Source organism: Lepidochelys kempii, chromosome 9, assembly GCF_965140285.1.
Source record: "Lepidochelys kempii isolate rLepKem1 chromosome 9, rLepKem1.hap1, whole genome shotgun sequence".
NCBI classification, from domain to species: Eukaryota; Metazoa; Chordata; order Testudines; family Cheloniidae; genus Lepidochelys; species Lepidochelys kempii.
Genome location: NC_136388.1, coordinates 91,891,015 through 91,908,186, shown reverse-complemented (window position 1 = coordinate 91,908,186; position 17,172 = coordinate 91,891,015). Strand labels below are relative to the sequence as shown.

General features: G+C 42.7%; 1 protein-coding gene across 5 annotated transcripts in view; it reads left to right on the top strand.

The window, feature by feature from the left end:
* The window catches only part of MTM1 (myotubularin 1), a 75,739-nt gene that overhangs the window by 9,059 nt on the left and 49,508 nt on the right, over positions 1–17,172 (top strand). For 2 of the 5 annotated variants that reach the window (XM_073358368.2, XM_073358365.2), the window contains exons 1-3: positions 10,822–11,317; positions 14,591–14,662; positions 16,115–16,187. In XM_073358368.2, coding sequence (XP_073214469.1) covers positions 11,306–11,317; positions 14,591–14,662; positions 16,115–16,187 — 157 coding nt within the window. In that variant the 5' untranslated portion in view covers positions 10,822–11,305. Of the gene's footprint in view, positions 1–10,821; positions 11,376–14,590; positions 14,663–16,114; positions 16,188–17,172 lie in introns of those variants that run through there. The other 3 variants (XM_073358367.2, XM_073358369.2, XM_073358366.2) reach the window with 3 other exon arrangements.

The following is a 17,172-nucleotide window of genomic DNA, read 5'->3' as shown; positions in this document are numbered from 1 at the left end:
TATTAGATCCTGGCCTAGAGAGGAACCAGTGTGACGGGGCAGCCACTGCTAGGGACATAATGTAGGGTTACCAACTGTCTAATTGCACAAATGCAAACACCTTTGCCCCCCCGCCCATCACACCCCCACTCACTCTCCTGCACCCACACTCACTTTCACCGGGCTGGAGCAGAGGGTTGGGGTGTGGGAGGGGATGTAGGCTCTGGGCTAGGGGGTGGGGCCAAGGAGTTCAGAGTGGCAGGGGGCTCCAAACTGAGCCTGGGGCAGGGGGTTGGGGTACAGGGGATATGTGGGGTACAGGCTCTAGGAGGGAGTTTGGGTTTAGGAGGGGACTCAGAACTGGAGCAGGGGGTTGGAGTGTAGGAGGAGGTGAGGCAGGAGAGCAAGCTCTGGATGGAGCTTACCTCGGGCTGCTCCCTGAAGCGACTGGCATGTCTGGCTCCTAGGCGGAGGCATGGCCAGGCGGCTCTGCACACTGCCACTGCCTGCAGATACCACCCCTGCAGCACCCATTGGCCGCAGTGTCGGCACTCAGGGCAGGGTGCGGGGCAGCATGTGGAGACCCCCTGGCCGCCTCTGCGCCTAGGAGCTGGACATGCTGGCCCATTCTGGGAGTTAAGCGGAGCCAGGGTAGGTAGGGAGCCTGCCTTAGTGCTGCTGTGCTGCTGACCGGACTTTTGGCTATTAAAATGTCCCGGATTGCTTTTAATAGTCACCGGGAGATTGAGGCCGATTTCAGTAGATTCCTGGCCAATCTGGGAGGGTTGGTAATCCTAGACGTAAGGGGAAGAAGCACAGAAATGGTGGTATCTTGGCTAAGAGCAAGAAAAGTGCAAAACTTGCAAGGAAAGGATCGAGATTAGTTGGGACCAGATGTGTATAGACTGTTGTTTTAATCTTTCTCTTGGCTTGGTATGTACTTTAGCGTAAATAGATGATACATTTGTTTTGAATAAGTTGTTTTATAGTCACTTTACTCAACCATAGGTTGCAGGCTTCCAGAGACTCATTTCTTACAGATGCCAAATACAGTTGGGTCTGTTGTGTTAACACAGTTGGAAATGGGGGGAGCTGCCACTCCAGGAGCTGGTCTGTGAGTGGTAGAATTGAGGGCCTCCACATGGAGAGAGGTGAAGGTTACAAAATTTGTCACTTGAGTGCACTAGAGGATGGCCGCAATAGGAGTCTAAGGCACTCATAACAATGGCAGTACCATTGGAATGGGGGGTGTGGTAACCTGGTGATCCAGTCTAAAGTGCGGGTAGAGGTCTGACACTTAGGGCTTGTCTACACTTACCGGGCTATTGACATGCAGCGATCGATGCATCAGTGGTCAATTTAGCGGGTCTGGAGAAGACCTGCTAAAGCGACCACAGATCGCTCTCCCATGGACTCCTGTACTCCACCGGATTGAGAAGAGTAAGGGGAGGCGTCGGGGGAGCTTCTCCCATCGACATCGCGTAGTGTGGACCCTGTGGTAAGTAGATCTAAGCTGCATTGACTGGAGTTATGCTATTCACGGAGCTCAAATTGCAAAGCTTAGATTGACACTTCCCTGTAGTGTAGACAAGGCCTTAGAAAGGGTGCCCACAGAGAGACCGGGTAGAGGTCACAGTTCTAACTTCCCATTGAACTGTGACAGAAGAGAATCTTAGATTTATTATGACAGGTTTCAGAGTAGCAGCCGAGTTAGTCTGTATTCGCAAAAAGAGAAGGAGTACTTGTGGCACCTTAGAGCCTAACAAATTTATTTGAGCATAAGCTTTCGTGAGCTACAGGATGAAGTGAGCTGTAGCTCACTAAAGCTTATGCTCAAATAAATTTGTTAGTCTCTAAGGTGCCACAAGTACTCGTTTTCTTTTTCAGATTTATTATGCACTTTTGGCAATTGGCTTAATATTTCCTCTCCTGTTTAAAATACATTGTTGAAGCACTGTGCTTTCAGGTTTGCTGGTTTTGCTTATGATGATAGGAATTCTTCTTTTTCATCTGGAAAAAGAATGCTAACAGGTAAGGGCTGGTGGCCTGCAGCAGTGAGTGTGTACCAGTATACTTACAGTGCCTTAATTGTCTCTAAAAAAGAAAAGGAGTACTTGTGGCACCTTAGAGACTAACCAATTTATTTGAGCATGAGCTTTCGTGAGCTACAGCTCACTTCATCGGATGTATGCAGTGGAAAATACAGTGAGGAGATTTATATACACACAGAACATGAAAAAATGGGTGTTATCATACACACTGTAAGGAGAGTGATGTATATAAATCTCCTCACTGTATTTTCCACTGAATGCATCCAATGAAGTGAGTTGTAGCTCACAAAAGCTTATGCTCAGATAAATTGGTTAGTCTCTAAGGTGCCACAAGTGCTCCTTTTCACATTGTGAAAAGATAAACTATCAGACTGTTTCTCTTTTTTCTCCTTATCACTAAAAGTAATCCTGGTTTAAGTAAATGTTCCCCATCTTGTTTAGTCATCCCTAGTATTTATTTCTATGCATATAATTGACTTCACTATAGTTGCCTATGTCACTTGGGATGAGCCATAATGTCATCCTTTCCTCATGTTACCACTGTACCAGAAGCTTCTGGAAATACGTCTTTGATGTCTGATAGTTTAGTGTAATTTCTAGGGCTCTCAAGTGATTAAAAAAATTAATTGCTGTTAATTGTGTGATCAAAAATATTAATCGTGATTAATTGCATGATTAATCACAGTGTTAATAATAGAATACCATTTATTTAAATAGTTTTGGGTGTTTTCTACATTTTCAAATATATTCATTTAAATTTCAAGGCAGAATACAAAGTGTACAGTGCTCACTTTATATTTTTATTACAAATATTTGCACTCTAAAAAACAAAAGAAATACACCTCTACCCCAATATAACGTGACCCGATATAACATGGGTTCTCATACAACGCAGTAAAGCAAGCCTCTCCCTCCCCAGAGTCTGGGAGGCAGGAGCTGTAGGGGGGCACTTTTTGGGGCCCTGCAGGCCCAGAGTGGCCCGGGTGATTAGCAGGGGGCCGGGAGCAGCCCGCTCTGCTTCCCTCACCCTCAGCCCCAGCCGTGTCGCTCGGGGGAGGAGGCATAGGGGAAGGGATTCTCTTCCCCCCCCCCCCCGGCACTCACCGGCAGTGGTGGAAGCAGAGCAGCCCGGCCCCAGCCTGCTCCACTCCGCCAGCTCCCAGCTGTGGCGCTCCACTTCCCGCCGCCAGTGGGTGCGGGGGGTGTCCTTTCCCCAACCACCCTGCACTCACCGGCGGCAGGAAGTGGAGCTCTGCGTCTGGGAGCTGGTGGAGTGGAGCGGCCTGGGGCCACGTTGCTCCACTTCCAACCGCTGCTGGTGAGTGCCTATCAGGGGGTGGGGGGGTGGATAGGGGTCATGGCAGTCAGGGGACAGGGAGCAGGGAGGTTGGGTAGGGGGTTGGGTCCTGGGGGGTGATTAGGGACAGGGGGCTCTCTGGAGGGGGTAGTCAGGGGATAAGGAGCGGGGGGGCCAAAGCAAGTTCGATATAACGTGGTAAGAATTTTTGTCTCCTGAGGACCACGTTATATTGGGGTAGAGGTGTAGTATTTTTCAATTCCCCCATTACAAGTACTGTACTACAATTTCTTTATCATGAAAGATGAACTTACAAATGTAGAATTATGTACAAAAAACCCCTGCATTCAAAAATAAAACAATGTAAAACTTTAGAGCCTACAAGTCCACTCAGTCCTACTACTTGTTCAGCCAATTGCTCAGAGAAACAAGTTTGTTTACATTTACAGGAAATAATGCTGCCTGCTCTTGTTTACCATGTCACCTGAAAGTGAGAACAGGCATTTGCATGCACTGTTGTAGCCAGCGTCACAAGGTATTTACGTGCCGGTGCTGTAGCTATTTTTAGAAATCTCACATTGGTACCTTCTTTGTGTTTTGTCAGATCTGCAGTGAAAGTGTTCTTAAAATGAACATGTGCTGGGTCATCATCCGAGACTGCTATAACATGAAATAAATGGCAGAAGGCGGGTAAAACAGAACAGGAGACATGCAGTTCTCCCCCCAAGGAGTTCAGTCACAAATTTAATTAACGCATTATTTTTTCAACAAGCGTCATCAGCATTGAAATTTGTCCTCTGGAGTGGTGGCCAAAGCATGAAGGGACATACAAATGTTTAGCATATCTGGCACGTAAATACCTTGTAATGCCAACTACAAAAGTGCCATGTGAATACCTGTTCTCACTTTCAGGTGACGTAATCAAGAAGCAGGCAGCATTATCTTCCATAAATTTAAACAAGTCTGTTTCTCTAAGTGATTGCCTAAACAACAAGTAGGACTGAGTGGACTTGTAGGCGCTAAAGTTTTACATTGTTTTGTTTTTAGTGCAATTATGTAATAAAAAAAAATCTACATTGTAAGTTGTATTTTCATGATAAAGAGGTTGCATTACAGTACTTGTATGAGGTGAATTGAAAAATACTATTTTTTGTTTATCATTGTTACAGTGCAAATATTTGTAATAAAAATAAATATAAAGTGAGCGCTGTACACTTTGTATTCTGTGTTGTAATTGAAATCAAATACTTGAAAATGTAGAAAAACTTCCAAAATATTTAATAAATTTCAATTAATATTCTGTTTTTAATAGTGCGATTAAAACTGTGATTAATCATGATTAATTTTTTTTGAGTTAATCGCATGAGTTAACTGCGATTAATCGACAGCCCTAGTAATTTCACATCCTTGTAAAAATCTCTCCAGGTGAACATAATTACTGCCGAAAAAATCTACAAAAATCGAATACTTTTCCTTTTAGTATTAAAAAAGAAAATGTTTCTCTCCACACCAAATTATTGTTTCATCTTCAACTGTCATGTTGGTGTATTCCTACTTTTAGAGATATATTAAGTATATATATTACTAAATAAGATTTCATTCATTTATCCTATTTGCATATTCTGAAACTAAATCTAGTAATTCCTTACTAGATTTAGGAATCAGTAGCAATTAAGTAGCAAAGAAGCATCTTGTATGAAGTGCTTCATGGTAATATAACTGCTGTTAAGGTGGTATGACCGTTTAAAAGCAATTGTTTTTCTGTTCAATGATGGTGGCTTAAGAATAAGTATCTGTAAAGGAGCAAATGCTATGTTATCCATAACTTACACTAGTTACCGAACATTTGTAGTAAGTATGCATGCCTCAATGTAATTTGAATAAAGTTAAATTGATATGTTGGGTATAAAGTGACTTTAAATGTGTCCACATAAGGGTTTTCACAACTATAACAATATTGATTTAAATACAGATTTCAGTTAAACAGTGTAATTCTCATATATAGGCCTTAGAAGACTCATCTGTGTCAAATGATCTTTAATTGGTTCCTGGACCCCAAAAGAGCCAAATCACTCTTGTCAGGACTCCACTGACCCAAATTTGGCTCACTGGGCATTCGATCCTAATAACAGAGTTGGTGGTGGTTTCCAAACCTTTTAAGAGTCCTAGTGAGGATTGCAAATTCTTGAGGGGAGCTGCCAGACTTTATAAGGGGGTGATGAGGTGTTCAGGAAAAGAGTGAAGGAGAGAGCAGAAGGCAGATCTCCCAGGCTCTTTAGGGAGGGTGACAAAATGAGAGGATTGAAGGGAAGTTGAGGTTTTTGCCCTCTCTTGTGGACCTCCCGCAATTTGCGGGAGGAAAGAAACCCCACAAGGAGCCTCAATAGTCACACCCAGTCCATGAGTTTTGATGGGCTTGACAAGCTACTCTCAAGGCTTAGGACCAGATTTTTAGAGGTATTTAAGTCCTAAAGATGCAGTTAGGTACCTCTAGGTGTTTTGAAAATCCCATGGTACCAAACTCCTATTGAAATCAGTGGGGGGTTCGGAGCCTACGTGATTTTGAAAATTCCACTGGGTGCCTAGCCTGCATCTTTAGGTGCCTGGCCTTTAGTGTCTACCCCTTTCAAGGTCTGAGGGAGCTTGGTGAGGCCCCAACCTTAGACAGAGCTAGTATAAGTATAGTTTTTTGGTTTTTAGTGAAAGCTTGGGTCCGAATCATTTTTTGAGGTCATATGAGCCATCGTTCTCTGGCAATGTTACTATATTGTGTTTTAATAACACTTGTAATAAGACTTTAAACAACTATATTTTAATTCTGGTTGCTAGATCTCAAGTAAGTTAAGTAAAAGTACACTTTGTATCTTATTTTTTCTCTCGCTGCACAGTGGCTAGGGGGAGAATGTTCCAACTATTTAACACACTATGTATTTAGGGTATCCTAATACAGCAGTTCTTTGTATGATTCATTTAAATTTTTTTGCAGAAAAATTCTGTGTCTGCCCAAGATCTAACCTACCAACTTTGAGTCTTATATTTTTTTCATGGGTTTGCGTTGTGCAGTGTGTTTGAGGGATTTGGGCGGGGGGGAGGTGTCAAAACTGGTTCACTTGCAAATTTCTTCTTATGGAGCAACTGCTGTTGCTGCATAATAATTGGAAAGTTGAAACTATTTTAGGACTATGATGGAGTATGCCTTTGGACTCCTCAGCAATCTCACTTTGGCAGTTTGCCAGAAACAACTCTTCTAATCTGTTCCATAGAAGAAAAGAAATCAATGTTTTAAAGGGAAATGTTTAATATGAGATTTAAAAACCTTTTCTGAAAATCAGTTAGCTATTCCAGTCTGAAGAAAAAACAGTATCGGGTACTTCTTGAATTGGCAGGTACTGTAAATGAGAACTTGATCTGTTCAAGTGGATCTTAATTTAGAATTTTGTTCACTGCTTTATTTCTTCATAAAGTCTCGCACAAAGTTTAAGTTACTTGACTATAGTTTACATATAAAGTAGGGGAAATGAAGAACTACTCTTAGTTTGGTAAGATCTTATCTGATATTAATAGCTTTGAAGAAATTCAGTTTTTGCCATTTCTGGCAATTGGAAATGAAACTGAATTATTTGACTATTGTTCTGTAACTATATATGAGCATGTTTCACTTCTTTATATCTTTTGGAATAGATGGAAGTCAGCAAATGATTTTGTTCCTATCATTACTGAGATCATCACTGAAATATCTAGAAAAACAAGGCTTATGAAGTATTGACAAATAGATTTCCTAAAAGTATTTGTGGCGTATGTTCTTCTTTGTGTAGCAAACATCCTTTTTTGCTGCATCACAAGGTGTGCTAGAAAACTTGAGTTTTTCAGGTGGCCTGATGGGATGAAAGCAGTTTGGGTTTTTTTGTACTGCTGTGTATCAAGGTTTTATAACCATAAATTAGCAAGTATTTAGCAGACTTTTCTCCATTCAGTGAATCTCTGCATGAATACAAAGAAAGTAATGGGGCTAAAATTATAAGGCCTGTCCTGTGAATTTGATAACAGGGTTTTAGCTGTGCAATTCATCTTGGCCCTGGTCAAGTTTAGGTCTACCTAAACTACAAGTTTAGGTAGAATTTAACAGTGTTAGATCGATTTAACCCTGCACCCATCCACACAGCGGAGCCATTTTTGTCGACTTAATGGGCTCTTAAAATCTATTTCTGTACTCCTCCCCGACGAGGGAATTAGTGCTGAAATCGACATCGCTGGGTCGAATTTGGATTAGCGTGGACGCAATTCGACAGTATTGGCCTCTGGGAGCTATCCCAGAGTGCTCCATTGTGACCGCTCTGGACAGCACTTTCAACTCAGATGCGTTAGCCAGGTACACAGGAAAAGCACTGTAGACTTTTGAATTTCATTTCCTGTTTGGCCAGAGTGGCAAGCTCATCAGCAGAGGTCACTATGCAGAGCTCATCAGCACAGGTGACCATGCAGTCCCAAAATGGCAAAAGAGCTCCAGCATGGACCGAGCGGGAGGTACTAGATCTAGTCGCTATATGAGAAGACAATCCGTGCTATCAGAACTCCGTTCGAAAAGACGAAATGCCAAAATATTTGAAAAAATCTCCAAGGGCATGAAGGACAGAGGCTATCACAGGGACCTGCAGCAGTGCTGCGTGAAACTTAAGGAGCTGAGGCAAGCCTACCAAAGAATCAAACGCCCGCTCGAGGTCAGAGTTTCTATGATGAGCTGCATGCAATTCTAGGGGGTGCCCTTACAACTACCCCACACCTGTACGTGGACTCCTGCAAGGGAGTCTCGCACAACAGGGATGAGGATTTTGGGGATGAGGAAGATGCTAGCGCACACCAGGCAAGCAGAGAAACAGTTCCTGGCTGTCAGGGAGAACGGTTTATCACCCTGAAGCCAATACCCTCCCAACCCGGGCTCCCAGACCTTGAAGGCGGAGAAGGCACCTCTGGTGAGTGTACCTTTTGTAAATATAATACACTGTTTAAAAGCAAGTATGTTTAATGATTAATTTGCCCTGAAGACTTGGAATGCATTCGCAGCCAGTACAGCTACTGGAAAAGTCTGTTAACGTGTCTGGGGATGGAGCAAAAATCCTCCAGGACACCTCAATGAAGCTCTCATGGAGGTACTCCCAAAGCCTTTGCAAAAGGTTTCTGGGGAGGGCAGCCTTATTGCATCCTCCATGGTAGAACACTTTACCACGACAGGCTAGTAGCACGTAGTCTGGAATCATTGCATAAGAAAGCATGGCAGCGTGTGGTCCCAGTGTTTGCTGGCATTCAAGCAACATCTGTTCTTTATCTCTCTGTGTTATCACTCTCCTGAGGATATCATTCATGGTCACCTGGTTGAAATAGGGGAATTTTATTAAGGGGACATTCAGAGGTGGTTGTTCCTGCTGGGCTGTTTGCCTGTGGCTGAAAATAAAGCATTCCCGCTGTTAGCCACATGGTGGGGAGAGGGGTGAAGCGATCATCCCAGAGAATTGGGTGTGTGTGGGGGGGGTTAGTTGGGTTTGTGCTGCACGTTAACCCCAAAACATCAGCCCCTCCTTTTAAATAGCCAATGTGTCTTTTTCAATTTTACTCTCCCTTTTTTTTTCCTCCCGCAGCTGCAAATGTTTCAACGCTGCCACTAGCATCTCCATCCCAGAGGCTAGCGCAGATAAGAAGGTGAAAAAACCGCACTCGCAATGAAATGTTCTCTGAGCTCATGCAGTCCACCCAAACTGAAAGAGCCCAGCAGAATGCGTGGAGGCAGACAATAGTAGAGTCCAGGAAAGCACAAAATGAACGCGAGGACAGGAGACGGGAGCAACAGGAGAGGTAGTGGGATCAAGAGGAAAGGTGGTGGCAGCATGATGAGAGAGGCAGGATGCAGTGCTGAGGTTACTGGAGGATCAAAGTGATAGGCTCCGATGTATGGTTGAGGTGCGGGAAAGGCACGGGCCACCACGGCAGCCTCTGTGTAACCAACTGCCCTCCTCCCCAAGTTCCATAGCCTCCTCACCCAGATGCCCAAGAACGCGGGGTAGGGGTGGGGAGGCGCTCTGAGCCCCCAACCACTCCACCCCAGAGGACTGCCCAAGCAACAGAAGGCTGGCATTCAGTAAGTTTTGAAGTGCAGTGTGGCCTTGTCCTTCCCTCCTCCCACACCCCACCTGGTGCTTCCTTCCTCCCCAACCCCTCCCAGGTTACCTTGGCAGTTATTCCCCTATTTGTGTGACGAATTAATAAAGAATGCATGAATTTGAAACAACAATGACTTTATTGCTTCGGCAAGCAGCGATCAAAGGCGGGAGAGGAGGGCGGTTGGCTTACAGGGAAGTAGAGTGAACCAAGGCGGTGGGTTTTCATCAAGGAGAAACAAACAGAACCGTCACACCGTAGCCTGGTCAGTCATGAAACTGGTTTTCAAAGCTTCTCTGATGCGCACCACGCCCTGCTGAGCTCTTCTAACCGCCCAGGATCTGGCTGCGCATAATCAAATGCCAGGCGATTTGCCTCAACTTCCTACCCCGCCATAAACATCTCCCCCTTACTCTCTCAGATATTGTGGAGCACACAGCAAGCAGTAATAACAATGGGAATATTGGTTTCACTGAGGTCTAACTGAGTCAGTAAACTGCGCCAGTGCGCTTTTAAACGTCCAAATACACATTCTACCACCATTCTGCACTTGCTCAGCCTATAGTTGAACAGCTCCTGACTACTGTCCAGGGTGCCTGTGTGTGGCTTCATGAGCCATGGCATTAAGGGGTAGCCTGGGTCCCCAAGGGTAACTATAGGCATTTCAACATCCCCAATGGTTATTTTCTGGTCGGGAAAGTAAGTCCCTTGCTGCAGCTGTTCATACAGACCAGAGTTCCTGAAGATGCAAGCGTCATGTACCTTTCCTGGCCATCCCACATTGATGTTGGTGAAACGTCCCTTGTGATCCACCAGTGCTTGCAACACCATTGAAAAGTACCCCTTTCGGTTTATGTACTGGCTTCCTTGGTCGTCCAGTCCTAAGATAGGGATATGTGTTCTGTCTATGGCCCCACCACAGTTAGGGAATCCCATTGCAGCAAAGCCATGCACTATGACCTGCACATTTCCCAGAGTCACTACCCTTGATAGCAGCAGCTCAGTGATTGCATTGGCTACTTGCATCACAGCAGCCCCCAGAGTAAATTTGCCTACTCCAAATTGATTCCCGACTGACCGGTAGCTGTCTAGCATTGCAAGCTTCCAAAGGGCTATCGCCACTCGCTTGTGAACTGTGAGGGCTGCTCTCATCTTGGTATTCTTGTGCTTCAGGGCAGGGGAAAGCAAGTCACAAAGTTCCATGAAAGTGCCCTTACGCATGCGAAAGTTTCGCAGCCATTGGGAATCTTCCCAGACCCACAACACTATGCGGTCCCACCAATCTTTGCTTGTTTCACAGGCCAGAATCGGCGTTCCATGGCATGAGCCTGCCCCATTTCCACCAGGATGGCCAAATTGCCGGGACCCGTGCTTTTAGAGAAATCTGTGTCCATGTCCTCATCACTCTTGTCACCATGCTGCCATTGCCTCCTTACCTGCTTTTGCAGGTTCTGGTTCTTCATATACTTCATGATAATGCGCGAGGTGTTTACAATGCTGATAACTACCGCGGTGATCTGAGCGGTCTCCATGCTTGCCGTAGTATGGCGTCTGCAGGAGAGCAGAGTTGCAGGGGAAGCGGTGGTTGGATGGCCAGTTTTGCAGACCTACTGCATCTTCTGCTGCCAGGACGACAGCTGAGTGGGCTGCAAGCTTGCTGTGGTATGGCGAGACAAGAGCAGCCGAGCAGAGTTGCAGCGGAAGTGGCCCTGTGAGACCACCAGGAGAGCAGAGTGCCAGCGGAAGCGGTGGATGACGACGGTCATATAGAAGACCTGTGCGGTGGATTCATAGCATCAGGAGAGCAGAGTGGCAGCGGAAGCAGTGGATGACGATGATGGTTAGCAGTCCTACTGCACCGTCTGCTGAAAGCAGTATGGTGCCCGCATGGAAAAAAGGCATGAAATGATTGTCTGCCGTTGCTTTCACGGAGGGAGGGACGGCTAACGACATGTACCCAAAACCACCTACGACAATGTTTTTGCCCCATCAGGCATTGGGAGCTTAACCTAGAATTCCAATGGGCGGCAGAGACTGCGGGAACTGTGGGATAGCTACCCACAGTGCAACACTCTAACAGTCGACGCTAGCCTTGCTATTGTGGATGCACTCTGCTGACTTAATGCGCTTAGTACATTAGTGTGGGGACACACACAGTCGACTGTATAAAATCGCTTTCTAAAAAATCGACTTCTATGAATTCGACCTAATTTTGTAGTGTAGACATACTCTTGTACAGCTACACACAGCCCCAATCAACTCAGTGTGCCTGTAATATAGGAGGAAGTGTTGTCCAGTGGCCAGACAAGGAAATTAAGGGGTTTAGGATTCCTTCATTCTGTTGCAGTTCCACCACTAATTTGCTGTGATCTTGGACGAGTCACTTGCCCATTCTGTGCCTTCATGCACTCATTTTCTGTACTAGATGCCTACTTACCTCATATGAGTGCTATAAGACTTAACTTACATTTGTATAATTTCCAGTATAAGATGCTAAATAAATGCATATTACTGTTCTTCCTGAGAAGAAATAAGGCCTCTGAGCTCTGAATTACATGATTTTTGTAACTAAACCCTCAGTCTTAATGTTGTATTTAACTTCCCTCACCTTTTAAAAAATAAACTTATAACTGAATATCTTTTTTGAGGGGGATTTCAGTTAATGCTCAGGTATCTTTGTGAACATCTGTATGCGAAATGGCTTAATGGACGGTCTTTCTTCTTCTTTTAATAAAAATAAATTTGAATGAAGAATAAGTACAAAACATATCAGCTAAAAGCCAGTTTTAGTTTAAAGAAAATAGTTTCAGCCATTTGAATGTTGAGTGTTCAAATATACACAAGTGACAGCATTATTATTTAGAAAAGATTGCAAACTTGTGTTCAATATTTTTTTATACTATGAAAATTTTTCTGAAAACTTGCTAGTTCCAAACTATCTTCTCTCACTCCTAGTTGCCTTTTCTATTATTAATATAATACAGCTGTGATTTCTGAGGTATTGTCTGCTGAGTACTAGGAACAGTTCATCCTAAAGGTGGCACAAATAGATATACCACACTTACGTTGAGTGTACTGTTCTAAAACATATCTTCCTATGAAACATGGCAAAGGCATTTGAACTCCCTCAGCACTTGCTATGTTTCAAATTGTAAGTTTTCAAACAAAATAGTTTCTCAGTTTCATGAGTCCAAAGATAAGGTGGTTCTTGAGCTCAACTGGCTAAATGTTTAAACTGAATAAAAATCCAGAATCATTTTTGGGTCACAACCAAAGCAACTTTTGGAGAAAGTTGAAACAGAAAGAGATCTAGGAAGGAAGTGATGCCTCGATATGATAGCGTTAAACAAGCTGTTTAGCATGCTGAATCACAAGGTTCTTTTTCCCTCATGTTTTCATTTGGAATATTTTGGATTTCTACTACTTGTGTTCTGAAGGAGTGTTTTTATACTTTCCACTATATTTTTGCTAAGCCATAAATCATGGCAGCATAAAATAATTTAAAAAGACTTGTAAATAAATTGAATATTAGGGTTCCTATATTTGCCTGCTCTCATTCACAAGACAAGCCAGTGAAGTTCACAGATAGTTCTATTTTACCCTCATGCTCCTCCTGCACTGGAGTGCTTTTCCTGTACAGTCACCGCAATTTCAAAACCAGAAGGGTGTCACAATTCTAAACTGCTGGTATCACTTCTGCCTGCTTCACACTGCTGCAGCATCAATGGGAACATGCTATTGTGCAGAAGCAGAGGTAGATTAAACCAAGTGACAAAAGGGATCTTTTCAAAAGTCTGTAGGAAAAAAGCCACTGTGTGTTTATCATTGTTGATTAAGGCTGTAATAAGAGCATTCTTGTGGCTTTTAGGTAATAAAACCAAAACCTTTCAAAAGACTGCTTTCAGTTAGTAGTTAATCTTAGGGAAGGGTGTCACCGGTAGAAGAAAAATATGTTACTGGAAAATAGACTTGCACCTTTGCCCATCTGAGGTTAAAGCAGACAGGTTCCCCGTCTGCAAAATCAGAAAAAATAAACTGAAGCTTGCTTTATAGAGTAAATCCTGAAATGGTGCACTTTTGTCTTTAATCAAAACCAGCTTTTTAAACTTGAATTAAAAAAAAAAAAGGCAGCCTCTTTGTTTAAATGATCAAGGCTCCTCTGATTAAGAAAAAGACAACAAACTCCCCCTGCTGGTGGCTTCACGGACATTTCAATTTTAGGAAGTTGGGATTGTGTTTTCTGACCATAAAAATACTGGGGAATTCCTTCTGTTTTTCCTCCTCTGATCTCTCAATCTTTCTGAAACATTTCTTATAAATTTACTCAGCTTAAATTTTAAGGTCTGTGTGATAAATGCCAGTTAATTTAATTTTGTTCCCTGTATTCCTAAATGAAAGTTCATAATATAAACTAGGGGTAGGCAACCTATGGCACGTGAGCTGATTTTCAGTGGCATTCACACTGCGCAGGTCCTGGCCACCGGTCTGGGGGGGCTCTTCATTTTAATTTAATTTTAAATGAAGTTTCTTAAACATTTTAAAAACCTTATTTACTTTACATACAACAATAGCTTAGTTATATATTATAGACTTATAGAAAGAGACCTTCTAAAAACGTTAAAATGTATTACTGGCATGCGAAACCTTAAATTAGAGTGAATGAATGAAGATTCGGCACACCACGTCTGAAAGGTTGCCAACTCCGGATATAAACCTTCAGGTGACAGATTATGTGGGTATATGTTTCTACTATGTAGCAGAACACAATAGCTAAGTATGCTGAGTTATGTACTCAGTTAATCACATTTTAAAAATACCCAAAATATATAATATGGACTCCAGGTACTGGTTTTGTTTGGGGCTGGGGGAAGGAATTAAAAAAAATCAAAAACCTAGTATATTATTATTTCATTATATTTGGAGGCTTTAAAATATTGTGATTGATTTGAATGAGCATTAGATTGCAAGGCATTTTAGAATAAATCTATATATCTAAAATTTCTAATACTTTCTTTTGCAAATGTTCAAAGCCCGTTCTCTCCTGTTCTTACATCTGACTTCTGTATAATATATGCAGTCTAGCTGAAGTCTCCAATATCTGCTTTCTCATCAGCTCCCCAATATGGCCTCATCATCAACACCTAAATATAATTCAAACTCCTTGGAGAGTTCGTCAATTAAAAGGGTGAGTGTAGCTTCTTCTGTATTATTGTGGCTATGTATTTTTTTCACTTTTTAAGTCAAGTATCCCAGGGGTCACTAGCTTTCAGGTTCTTGAACATAAAACTGAATATTTATTGCGTAACTTAAATATAAATTATTTCTATTTCCAAAGTTCAAATGCAACTTGAAACAACAATGAACTGTAAGATTGAAGCATCAACCTGTGCAAACAAAGAAATTTCTTATTCCAGGTTTTTATAGCGCCCGAAAGTCAATCCTGTTTCAATTTGCAAATTGCTGTGCACTTTTTCTAGTATTGCTGAATGTTGAAATTTTGTTACTATTCAGCTCTTTTTGTCTTTAGAAAAATTCTATCACACAATTAATTAACAAGTTGTATCTAGCTCAGTGGTTCCCAGACTTGTTCCGCTGCTTGTGCAGGGAAAGCCCCTGGCGGGCCCGGCCAGTCTGTTTACCTGCCATGTCCACAGGTTCAGCCGAACGTGGCTCCCAGTGGCCGCGGTTCGCTGCTCTAGGCCAATGGGAGCTGCTGGAAGCGGCGGCCAGTACGTCCCTCGTGCCGCTTCCAGCAGCTCCCATTGGCCTGGAGCAGCGAACCGCGGCAACTGAGAGCCGCGATCGGCCAAACTTGCAGACACGGCAGGTAAACAAACTGGCCTGGCCCACCAGGGGCTTTCCCTGAACAAGCGGCGGAACAAGTTTGGGAACCACTGATCTAGCCATATCTGGTAGCTGGGCCACTTTGAGATAAAATATAATTACCTAAAGATAGTACTCTCTACTAAACTCCACTCTTTCGTCACACGTATTGGGAGGGGGAGTATTTTTATTTGATTTATTTTAGCTTGATTTATTCTGAGGCAAATAGATGCTGCTTCTGCATTACTTGGTGGACTGTGTATCCTTGCACTTAAGTAGTATAATAGAAGTTTGTTTACTTGCTGTTTAAAAATATTTCTCACTACCTTCTGCAGAAATACTTATGCTGAACTACAGCCTTGTCACTCACTGTTTTTTTAAAATCTTTATTAAAAGACATAAGCACCAAATGTGCAAAGTATATCTAATAGTGAGGTGAACATTTTGCTTGTATAACTATTTGAAAAGTGGGACAGATTTTTAAACTCTTGAACTAAGCAACTATGATGAATAACTCTTATTCCAGAGAATTGGAATCTACAAAACCTTTAGAGACATTGAGATATAGACATTTTATTCCAGTTAAATACAGAAATTATTTTTGAATATTTCTTTAGCAAATAACATTAAGCACAGAGTTGAATTATTATTTTAGGGGTTCCTTTTTGCTTTGCTTTGCTATGTCAGTTCCTGTACTGAAGTTCCTATTCCTTCATGTACTGGATATTTCATGTTTTAAAACAGTTTATATCTATAAGATTTGAAGAAGTTGCATCAAGTATGAATTTGTTTTTATACCACCCTTTCTCTTTAGACCCCAAAAGATGGAACTAAATGGGAACAAAATGAGGAAATACCTCGTCTACCAGGAGAAACTAGAGTCACAGGTAAAAAATTATCATTGAATGATCTAACCTAGTGCATATTGAAGGATTAGTAGGCCATCTGTATGTAGTTTTATCTCTGTACTGTTGTGAATTTGTAGTGGGGTAACTTTTACTGAATTCCCATAAACATTTTATTTTAAAAAAACATTCAGGGTTGTTGAAGTGTGACATCCACCCAATGCAAACCCTTAAATGCAAGAGAATGCCAAGGTAAGGGACGCCTCTTAGTTGTAACTTACTGCCCATACAGCATATTTTTAATGACAGGACTCCCACATTCCCTTCTTATATGCTGCACACAACACATCACTTTCCCTCACACAATAATGTGCAACTTTAACTACAACTTCAGCAACATAAGCATGTGTCAGCGTTGACTTGTGTGCTAAGTGTTGCCCTGTTATGTTTGGGATATATGATATTGTAAGGAAGGTTTTTGCATTACAGTGTGAGGAAGTCTGTATGCAGTGTTTCCTTATGTGTTGGAGACAGAAGGCTGATCCTTGTGAAGGGGTGGAGTCTACCACCCTCAGTGGAAATGTGCTGTGTGGGTGTTAGGGTCCGATTAAAAGGAGTCCTTTAGCTTGACATTCCTTTGGGTATATCTACACAGCAACTATATACCCATAGCTGCCTTGCTAGCTGACTTGGGCTTGTGGGGCTCGAGCTGCAGGGCTGTTTAATTGCTATGTAGACTTTTGGGCTCAGGATGGAGCCCAGGCTCTGGGACCCTTACACTTCACCCTTACACTTCCGGGTTCCTGAGCTTGTGCTCCAGCCTAAGCCTGGAAGTCTACACAGAAATTTAATAGTCCCACAGCACAAGCCCCGCAATCCCATGTTGGCTAGCATGGGCCACCTGTGGGTGTCTGGTTGCTGTGTAGACATATTCTTTGTATCTAATGGTTTGTTTTGGAGAGATATCGCACTTATGAAAACCTTAACTGGTTTTAAATATTTTTCTAATGGGAATTTTCTAGATTTT